Here is an 11,197-nt window from a genome sequence, read left to right as displayed (position 1 = left end):
TTTTATGATTTTATCATTGATGTTTCACTTTCATACAACTAAGCCAGTATATTGATGGGCAACGAGACATCTTTTTTGATACCCTTTATTTATCAATTTACCAAAGATTTTCTATTATTTTAATACCTGGACTGCAGGGCGGTTATGGATCAACTTTAATATTTTTCTCTTTTAATATCGTTTCACTATATTTGTAGTATGTGAGCTATAGTTATCATGACCATTACTTTCAGGTACCTTATTTATATCTGCGTTGAATTTAAAGCTAATTGTGTATGGTTTTTAATAATTTCATGAACATATATTGGACTAATCACTAGTCCGTTTAAAACTGGAGCATAATTATTATAGCAATATTTCCCCAAAGCATTGCATTAACCCTCCCTTATGACATTGTCTTAATATAAAATAATATTAAAATATTGGTGTCATAAGTCAAAGAAGACCTATATCATATATTAAAATCATTTTTATTATTTTTAGTGAGAAAAAAACTTAATTATCGTAATTTTAATAACAACAATTATCGATAATTTTAATATTTTCTTTTTTTCTGTTTCGGATCCTAAATTAATAGTTCATGTAATCTTAATGTTTTTTGATATTTTTATAATTTTTTTTTTTAAAAAAAATTTCTAAAAAACAATTCAATTATCAAATAAATATGAATGTTTTGATAATTTTTTTATTTTTATTTTTATTTTTTTTTAAAAAATTTTTCTGGAAAAAAAATTAAATTAAAAAAAAATTTTTTGATTTTTTCAATTCACTTTTTATTTCATCTATTTATAATTTTTTTTAATAAAGAAATTATTTCACTAATTATTTGAAATCAATAGATTATTATTCACCTATCAAAATATCAGTTTATATACAATGTTTTTTTGGTTGATAATGTCGGTGGCATAGTGTAACATTAATAGTAATAGTAAACAAAAACAGTAACAGTAAAAATTTATTGTGAAAAATCAATTTTATTTATCTAAATAAAAAGATACTAATCAATTATAGAGAAATCAAATGGTCCCATAAATAAAAAAAAACCTCAGTTAAGCGATTATTATTAAAATATAATTCTGCTTAATATCAAACAACAAATTTCACTTTTTTTTTAAAAAAAAAAAAAAAAAATATTCATCAAAAAAATTGGCCTGGTTAAAAAAAATAGAAATATAATTTTTTTTAATGTTTATATATATAAAAAGAAATAAAATTTATTTAAAAACTTTATTTTTATTTAATTGATCACAATATTTAAAAACAAAATCGTATTTTTTTAATTCTTTTTTAATGGTTTGGTGTAAATTTGTGTCAGAAGGATTTTTCTTTATAATTTCATCTAATTCTTCTTTTCTCTTGCAATATGGCTCTTTAAAAACTACCCATTTGTTTACAACATCACTTTCGAACTTTTGCATATCTATACCATAGTGTTTTACTGCTCTATCGAAATCTGATTTAACAAAATACTGAATATCAATTTTTGAATCTTGAGCCAAATCGATTGGAACTACAATTACACGCTCTCTGTTAAAGCTTTGAGTTTCTGTAAATTGATATAATGAGCTATAAGTATTACTATTATTATATGAGCTGCCACCACCTGCAAATAATGAAAGAATGAATAATAATAATGGAATTAAAATGAGTAAAAGGCTATATCCAGATTCTTGCTGTTGTGGTTGATGGTGATGTGCTGCTGGTCTACGTCTTGGTGGACCTCCAAAATTAAATTGAACACCACTTCCAAATGGCGATGAGCTATAATAATAATTATTTCCACCTGCTCTTCTATTTCTAACATCTAAATATTTAAATAATAGTAATAGTATTAGTATAACCGATTATTATCTTTTATTGAATTTTTAAAAATAATACTTACTTGGTTGGACACCAAAAAACATATTAAATATATCCTCAGGTGAGAATTCGTCGTCGTAATAAACACCACCACCTCTTGTAAATGGTGATCTATTAATTGGTGTATCTTCGCTACCATGTAAATCATAAGTTTGTCTTTTGTTTGAATCGCTTAAACATGAGAATGCTTGTGTTACAATTTTAAAGGCATCATCCGATCCTGGTGCATGGTTTTTATCTGGATGCATTTGTAATGCAAGCTGAATATTTAATAAAATGAATGAATTAATATAAATATAAATATTATATAGAGATATACTATTCATTATATTATAATATGTACTTTTCTGTATGCTTTTTTAATTTCATTTTCTGTTGCAGTTTTTGGTATTTCTAAAACTTCATAAAAACTTTTACATGCCCTAATTCTTTTAATTGCTGCAACTTGTTCTGCTGTATATTTTGGTTTTGCTGGTTCATTTATTGTTTCGGTTGTTTGAGTAGTTTTTGAAGAGGTGGTTGTAGTGGTTGTAGTTGTAGAGGATCCATCAGTTTCTTTTTGTGTAGTTGTAGAGGAAGATGAAGTTGTAGATGAACTATAAGTTGCTAATAATTCCCTTGCTCTTTCGTTTGGATATAATGAGTTTGATTTATTTAAAAACTTGATACACCCTTCTAAATTGCCCTCTTTATATTTATTTAATGCAATTTCGATACATCTTATTGATTCTTCTCTGTTACTTTCCATCTTTAAAATATAAAATGTTTATATATGTATATATTTATATATGGTTATTTTATATCTTTTTTTGTTTATTTTTATATGTTTTTTATATTTTAAAATGTTTCAAAGAAAAAAATATTAAATTAATTTTTTTTTAAAAAATTAAATATAATATTAATAGAAAAACTATAATTTATATATAAATATATATTAATATATTATTATTATTATTATTAATTTTACTGGTAGTTTTATTATTATCTATTATTTTTAATAAGAAACATAAAATTAAAAAGTAATAACCCACGCACTAAGTTAAAAAAAAAATAAAAAATATAAAAAAAAAATGAAAAAAAATTTAAAAAAATAAAATTAAAAAAAAAAAAAAATCAAATAATTTTAAAATAATTATTTTTTATTAACTTTTTTTTTTGGTAATGACTCATATATTTGGAGCAGAGTTTGACTTATTGAGATATAACTTTTTCGATAAATTTTGTTGTTGAGTTGTATTTATAAGGGGACTTGTAATAATTTCGGATTCCAAAATAGGTTCTGAACTTACACTTAGTAAACTTGAATTTCCAGAACTATCGTCTTTATCGACCTTGGTCAATTCGGGGTTAACGTTATCGGGTTGATAATACTATTACCATTATTATTATTTATATTATTATTTGAACTGTTGGTTGTATTGGTATTTTGAGTTGTTATTTTGGATTGGTATTTGGACTATTAATTGGACAATGAATTGGGGGGAGGATTTGGCAATATAATTTTCAGTTAATGGATCATCCAGATCATCCATTTCAAATAATAATTCTTTACTACTATCGCAATTATCATTATTTGTCTTATTTTTGTTATTATTATTATTATTATTATTGTTAACTATAGCATTATTATCATTTTCTGTATCTGTATTAAATTCGTTCATTTCAATATCACCTTTATTTCTTTTATCTTTTTTCATAAGTTTGCTGATTGATTCATAGGAAGGTTGGGGTTTTAATTTTGACTTTGGTTTTGACGATGTCTGTGGTTGTTGAGATTGTTTTATACTATTTTTCTTCTCGGGTGGGGTATCTCTAGAAAAAAAATTTGTTAGCTTCAAATCGGTTTTTCTAAACAAAGAACTAATAAAGTGAAATTTGGGTTGTTGATAGTTTTCATTTCTAGTTATACTTTCCAGTGTTTGGTCACTTTGATTTAATTGTATCTTTAATAGTTTTAATAGTGGATATGTTGCAAAACCAAAAATGAAGAGAGTAGAAATAACAGATAAAAGAATATCGGTCTTTACTAATGATGGATTATTAGCTTCGTTAATCTCGCTTTGGGACATTAATGAAAATGAAATTGCACCTCTTAACCCTGAAAGCCAAATAACAACTTGAATTGGTTTAGAAACTTTATTTGAAAACAAAAAGAATGCTGGAAAAACTGATATGGCCCTAGTTACAATTAATAATATCTTTTTTTTTTTAAATATTAATAATCTTATTATAATTATAGTTATTATTATTATATTATTACTTACAAAGGTCCATATAAATAATCTAATATCAAAATTAAAATTATGATTTGGTAGTGTAATACCTATATATATGAAAACTATGGTTTCACCAACGAATGATATTAGTTTAAATAGTTGAGAGACTGATTTCTTAGTGTCACTTGATAAGCTTTTATAAACATATTGGCTAGTAGTAATACCACAAAAGAAACCTTTTTTTTTTAAAAATAAAAATAAATATATTAATAATAAAAATTTAATAATAAAAAATTAATTAATACATACTTGATAAAATACCAGATAAATAAATTGAGTCGGCAATTAAATAGGATAGATATGAAAATATTAAAATAAATATAGTTTCGAGTGCGGGGAATTTTCCAAAATCGATGTACTTTAATAGAATAGCTAGAACCAAAGCGATTACAATACCCAATACTATAGAGCCGATAAACATTGTTATAAATAGTAGTATGGGTTTCCATACTTCCTTAATTGTATACCCAATAACAGCCTCGTATAAAATTACACCAACAGCGTCATTTAAAATACTTTCACCCAAAACAATCATATATAATGTTGGTTCGACATCCAAGGCTTTAAATATGGCTAATGTTGCGACTGGATCTGTAGCACATGTAACTGCACCGACTATTAGGCTGTCAAGCATTGTTAAAGGGGCTGATGCTGATGTTTTTCCAAGTAAATGTATGCCTAACCCTGTGCCAATGAAAGAAATAAAGCATCCAACAGTTGCCAATATTATAATAACCCTAATATTTTTAAAAAATTCATACTTAAAATTCATAATTAAAATATAAAAAAATTAGGAAACTAATTATAATTATTGGAAAAAATAATGATTTTGGGGAACTTACTTTGGTTAATGTATACCCAGTTTCAAAAATTATAAATGGCAATATAAATAAAAAGAATTTGTTTGCATTATATGTTGCTAAATGGTCAAACAAAGACAAATTAGAGAATCTAATTATAAGACCTATTATTACACCATAAAATACTACTGCTAATGATTCGGGTATATAATGAAAGTTAACCCTTACGACAATAAATACTACAATAATTCCTATAAATACTACTATTACAAATGAAAGTAATAGCCTACTTGCATCCTTTCCACAGCCCAAGTCATCATCACATTCTTCATTTTCTGCTACACCACTTGATGAAGTTGTTTCTTGGCCAAAAGCTGATGTTATAAATTGGTTGGAAATTATTAAAAATATAAATAAAAACAAAAATGGGTTTTGATTTTTCTTTTTTTTAAACATTACTTTTTATTATTTATATTACTATTATTTTATAAATTGTATGGTTATTTTGATTTTAGTTAAAGTTTCTGGTTCCTAAAAAGAAACAAATATATGATGTTATTCAATAGTTTGATTTGCTGTTAATGGGTACTGTTTATTATTATTATAAAAAAAGAGGACTTTCATTTATGAAAAAAAAACAAATAAATTATTATGGTATTTTTTAAAAATAAATATAATTTTATTTTATTTTATTTAATAAATATATATATAAATATTAAAGGTGTATCTGTATGTGTTTAATCAAAAAAAAAAAAAAAAATAAAAAAATATATATATGTGTTGTTTGGAGTTGATTTGAATGAAAAACAAAAATTAAAAAAAAAAAAAAATAAATTTTAAAAAAAAAATTATTTCCTTTTTTTTTTAATTATTTTAATTATTAAAAATTATTTTCAAATCTATTAATTAAACTAATTATATAATAATTTCAAACATGTTAAATGATTACATTTCTAGGTAACAATATTATAATTTATAATTTTAATACCAAAAATATATTATAAAATAATAATTATTATTTTAATTATTTTTTTTGGGACCTTTTTTAATAAATTAAAGGTAATTATTATAACATCATATTTTTGCAAATGAAAGAAATAAATCACGAAATATCGGATGGGAAATTTAAAAAATTATTATTTTTTTTATTTTTTTTTAAATTTTATATTAATTTTTTTAATTTTTTTTTTTTAATTTTTTTAATTTAAATTCAAAATGTTTTAATTTATTAAAAAAATAAATAAATAAATAATCACATCACACTAAATAAATAACAAATAAAAAATGACAGATGTGCAAGAAAATTTTTTTAAATCAGTAACATTACCAAGAGATTATGAAGATGTTATGAAAAAAGTAAAGGCATTTAAAGATAGAGCTATTGAAAATAAAGCCAAAGTTATCTTAATTACCGTATGTCTTTTATTTTATATTACTATTCGTTATTTTGTATTTTTATTATCTACTCCTTACACCGCTATTACATTTATTATAGTCTGGAGGCACCATAGTACCATTCGAACAAAACATGGTTAGATTTTTAGATAACTTTAGTGGTGGTAATCGTGGTGCAACAACAGCTGAATATTTTTTAGAGCAGGGTTATTATGTGTTATTTTTATCAAGAAAGAATTCACTTCAACCATTTGTTAAGAATCTAATGTTACATGATACCAACTTTTTTACTTATTTAGGGATTAATAATCATAATAATCATCACTCAAATGGAAGTAATAACAGAAATTCAGTTCTATCACCAAGTATGGATTTAGATAAAAACCATGTTTGTATAGGTAGTGAATATTACTATGAAGTTTCTAAAGAATTTTTAAAATGGAAAAAGGTGTGTATTTATTTATTTTTTAAGATCCTTCAAAATAACCTTCTAATGTATTTTATAGTTTATTGAAATAGGTAGCCTTGAAAGAATAAATTTTGAAACAGTTGGAGAATATTTATATTTGTTTAAAGGTATAAGCGCAGAGTTATCAGTATTAAAAAAGAGTTTAATTGTTTATGCAGCAGCAGCAGTATCTGATTTTTATATACCATTGGATCATATGGCAAAACATAAAATTCAATCCATGAACCAATCATTAACAATTACATTAGATCCAGTACCAAAGATGATAAAGTTTTTAGTTGATCAGTGGAGTCCAGAGGCATTTATAGTTACATTCAAATTAGAAACGGACAAAGATCTTCTCGATAGTAAATGTAAAGCATCACTTAATAGCTACGGCCATCAATTAGTAATAGGAAATCTTTTACAAGACTATAGAAATTGGGTAGTGTTCCACTGCAAGAATGCTGAGCCGGTAGTTATCAAAAGAAATGATTCACAAAACCACGAAATATCTCATTCACTTTATCATTCAACAGGTACTATGACCCATGGACACCCTATCGAAATTGACATTGGTAAAAAATTAATAGAATTACACAATAGTTTTATAAATTCAAATAAATAAACACCATACTGCACTATTTTAATTAAAAAAAAATATTTTACAACTTTTATTTATTTTATTAAAATTTAAATAGTATTTTTTTTTCTTTTTTTTTTTAAAAGTATATTATTATTATATGTTATTTTATTATTGTTATTATTTCTTTAAAGGATCCCCAATTAATGAGGTAGCATCTTCATTCTTATCCTCAGTGATTGAATCTGGTAATGGTAATGTGCCTACTAACATATCTCTAATTTCTTTAACTTTGGAAATTGCCAATAAAAAGTTTTCGCGGTCATTATCTTCATTACTGTTTATATATTTTTCACCTTTTTCGAGTAATGGGATGATATCATTTAAACTATAACCTAAATGATGTTGAACATTCTTTAGTTTTTGTGAATCTGTTATTATTGGTGATTTGGTGAATTGAAGAGATTTATGTTTTGAGCTGCTACTAAAAAATGTTGACCTAGCTTGACCTATTGAAATATTGGTTGATGAGTTTAATGAGGTCGGAGCTGATGATGAAGATGAGGATGAAAATAAATTTAAATCTGATTCCCTAACACCGAATAAGTCTTTTGGATTTGATTTAACGAATCCAGAACTACTATTGCTTTTTGTAATATTTGCTTTAAAAATACCACTATTACCACTATTATTTAAATTTAAACCTATATTATTATTTATATTATTGTTATTATTTATATTATTACTATTATTGTTACTATTTTGATGTGAGATTTTTGGTGAGGTATTATTTGATGGTGATGATGTTAATGGGTTATTTATTGTTTTATTTTCGTTATTACTATTATTTATATGGGTGTTGTTATGATTCGAACTATTTAATGATGGTGTTGTTTTTGTACTTAAATTATCGATTGGAGTTGTACTTGAAGATGATATTTGTGAAGAATATGGCAAAAATGAAGTTGGTGAATCCTCTCCACTACTTGAGGTTTCTGGAAAACTACCAGAATTATTCAATGATGGATTTAATACAGCTATAGTTTTTGTGCCAATACTTGATGCGGAGGTTGGTGGTTGAGCACTTTTGACCATTACAGCGATTGAACAATTTGAATCTTTAATTTCCAAAGCTTTTTTAACTAAGGAATAAACATCTTCGACTGGTGGATATTTATAAATTCTTTTGAGTGCATAAACACTGTCGCTTTGCAATACTATTAGAATAAATATATTAGTATTTAATAAAATTAATATTTTTTTTATAATCAATACATACATTGTTCTCTAATATAAGTTAACATTGAAATACAAAAATAGTCAATTAAAACTAAATCTTCCCCATATGCAAAAATAGCATCCCAGATATTTAAAACATCTTCAAAATGAAATTCTCTGCCAAATAATAAACGAATCCAACGAAGTAAGTAGATTTGTGGTTCGATATCGATTGAATCTAAATGTTGGTAAAGTTCGAAATCTTTTTGTTTGAGTAATACTGAATGAATATATTTACACTTTTGAACTACTTCATTGAATTTAGTTGTTTGAGAACCTGATAAATCGGATGAGTCACCATTTAGACTATTGTTTGGTGATTGTGATGGAGATGTACCAACAGTAATTGTAGATGAGGTTGTTCCTGCAGCTGAAGCAGATGTTGCATTTAAATTGGTCGATGGTGGTGGGGCTGGGGCGTACCAATCTGATGTAAACCTCATCAAACATTCAAATGTTGAAAAGGTATCGTGTTCCAAATACTCTTTATTATAAATGAAATCTATTAAACCTTTTGGTGATTCGTCTAATTTTTGATATTCGGTATATTCTTTGTGGTAGAGATAAATGATTGGTGCCAATAATTCATGCATACCCTGTCTATATGAAACAATTCCATTGGTCTTTGAATAAAGGAATAAAATTCTTGACATCATTTCTACAACATTTTCGTTTTGGAAAAATTCATTCTCTGGATGAGTTCTTTCTAAATCGATTTTAATAATTTTTTGAACATCTAAATTTTTAAAGAATTTATTCCATGGTGACTGGCAGTATAAAATTAATAAATTAGTTATTTGATAAAATAATAAAACTGAAAATTATAAAATTAATATTTACATCATCATTTTGAGATAAAGGGTCATAAACTGAATTTGAATTTCTTGGGTCAAAACAATGCTCTTCTCTTAATTTATTATATCTTTCTCTTTGTTTCTTATAATCAGTTTCCCAATTATTAATTTTATTTATATCTAAACCACCTAAAAATATCTATTAAAGTATAAATTGGTAAAGAGTTAATAATTATTTTAAATGACACAATATCGCTTGATGAACTTACCTTCCATGCAATACCACGAAGTGGTGAATATTTAAGTACACCTGTAAAAGCATTCATTTTTAAAACTTCAAATGGGGTTTTTTCTAATGGAATGGCAGAGAAAAAGATTTTATCAAATTCTAATTTTAGTGGGGAAACAAGGTCAACTTTTTTTTCAAATTCTTCTTGTTCGATTGTACCAATTGTAATTTCTGAAGTTTTAACATCATCATAAACGTTTGAAACTGACATTGAAAAGTTTGGATTATTGTTATTACTATTTTTATTTGGTGTATTGGGTTCAGTTTGAATTTCAATCGAAACTTTTGATTCATTTTTATCTGTACTGATTTCATTGTCTTTAATAAAAATGACTGTGTCATTACTATTATTAGTTGATATTTGAATTTCTGGTGCGTCGGCCATTGTCAAAGAGTCACTACTTTCGCTAATACTGGTATTAATTTCTTCTTCATCATTATCCTCTTCTGAAGCTTTTAATAGATCATTCGAAATTAATATCTCTTCCTTTTTTTCGTTTGTCGATTCAACTTCCCCTAAATTTTGTTCTACTTCAGCTGTTGGTTCCTCTTTCTCCGCATTTACTGAATCGGTCTCTATATTTTGTTCTACTTCGACCTCTAGTTCCTTTTGTTCCTCTTCCTTTACTTTAATTGGTTCGCTAATATCATCTACTTGTTCTAGTTGTTCTTCTTTTTCTTCGCATATTTGCTCATCAGCTATTTGTTCTTCTACTTTTAATGGTTCGATAGTTTCTTCTTCCATTGGTTGGTCAATAGCTTCTACTTTTTGTTCTACTCCCTCTGAACTGTCACTTTTTTCATCTTCTACAACCAAATCATCATTATTGCTTGTTTGTTGACTTTTCTTTTTAATATCTTTTGTATCGAAAATTGAATCCATAATATCAGTTTCGGCTGCACTCTTTGATGGAATTGAGTTGAAAATAGATGACATAATATCTTCTTCGTTAGCAGGTCTTGTTGATATTGGTTTGTTTTTATCTATACCTTTATCGACTATATCTAAAAATGATGTCGAGTCCATTTTCTTTTTTTTTTTTACGCTATATACTATTATTTATTATCTTTTTTGTGCAACATAAAAATAAAAACAAAAAAAAAAAATAAAAAAAAAATAAATAATCTTTATACAATATATAAAAATAATTGAAAATTAAAGTGTATTAAATATTTTTTTAATAATGAGTATAATAGTGTAGTAGTATAAAATAATAAAATAATACAAAAAAAAATAAAAAATATCTATTTTTTTTTCTATTTTTTTTTAATGTAAAAATTTAAAAAAAAAAAAAAAAAATTTATTTTTTATTTTTATTTTTTTTTATTTTTTATTTTTCAACAGATCCAAATAAATAATTTTAAAATAAATAATATATATACATATATACTATACTTTTTATTGTTTAATTCTCATATTTATTTCTTTTTTTCTTGATCCAACAATTTATAGTATCGTTGTATAAAAAAAAAA

At 24.8% G+C, this 11,197-nt stretch overlaps 5 protein-coding genes across 5 annotated transcripts in view; 1 reads left to right on the top strand and 4 right to left on the bottom strand.

The window, feature by feature from the left end:
• The window catches only part of DICPUDRAFT_159227 (uncharacterized protein), a gene marked incomplete at both ends in the record, with an annotated part of 1,874 nt that extends 1,804 nt beyond the window's left edge, over positions 1–70 (bottom strand). Inside the window, one exon of the mRNA XM_003294208.1 lies at positions 37–70. Within this exon, the coding sequence (XP_003294256.1) occupies positions 37–70 (34 nt within the window). The remainder of the gene's footprint in view (positions 1–36) is intronic.
• A 1,144-nt stretch (positions 71–1,214) lies between these two features.
• DICPUDRAFT_99900 (uncharacterized protein) lies at positions 1,215–2,608 on the bottom strand (the record flags this gene model as incomplete). The annotated part of the gene is made up of 3 exons (XM_003294207.1): positions 1,215–1,804; positions 1,883–2,120; positions 2,204–2,608. 3 exons carry the CDS (start codon positions 2,606–2,608, stop codon positions 1,215–1,217), a joined length of 1,233 nt encoding a protein of 410 aa, XP_003294255.1.
• A 169-nt stretch (positions 2,609–2,777) lies between these two features.
• Positions 2,778–5,392, bottom strand: DICPUDRAFT_84741 (uncharacterized protein; the record flags this gene model as incomplete). The annotated part of the gene is made up of 6 exons (XM_003294206.1): positions 2,778–2,894; positions 3,150–3,230; positions 3,318–4,058; positions 4,125–4,312; positions 4,386–4,896; positions 4,979–5,392. 6 exons carry the CDS (start codon positions 5,390–5,392, stop codon positions 2,778–2,780), a joined length of 2,052 nt encoding a protein of 683 aa, XP_003294254.1.
• An 828-nt stretch (positions 5,393–6,220) lies between these two features.
• DICPUDRAFT_159223 (uncharacterized protein) lies at positions 6,221–7,407 on the top strand (the record flags this gene model as incomplete). The annotated part of the gene is made up of 3 exons (XM_003294209.1): positions 6,221–6,385; positions 6,432–6,779; positions 6,838–7,407. 3 exons carry the CDS (start codon positions 6,221–6,223, stop codon positions 7,405–7,407), a joined length of 1,083 nt encoding a protein of 360 aa, XP_003294257.1.
• A 135-nt stretch (positions 7,408–7,542) lies between these two features.
• Positions 7,543–10,750, bottom strand: DICPUDRAFT_159222 (uncharacterized protein; the record flags this gene model as incomplete). Its single annotated transcript, XM_003294205.1, has 4 exons — positions 7,543–8,579; positions 8,642–9,407; positions 9,481–9,633; positions 9,704–10,750. 4 exons carry the CDS (start codon positions 10,748–10,750, stop codon positions 7,543–7,545), a joined length of 3,003 nt encoding a protein of 1,000 aa, XP_003294253.1.
• Positions 10,751–11,197: the final 447 nt, after the last annotated feature.

This window comes from Dictyostelium purpureum, assembly GCF_000190715.1.
Source record: "Dictyostelium purpureum unplaced genomic scaffold DICPUscaffold_527, whole genome shotgun sequence".
Lineage (NCBI taxonomy): Eukaryota > Evosea > Eumycetozoa > Dictyosteliales > Dictyosteliaceae > Dictyostelium > Dictyostelium purpureum.
This window is presented reverse-complemented; position numbering and strand designations above follow the sequence as displayed.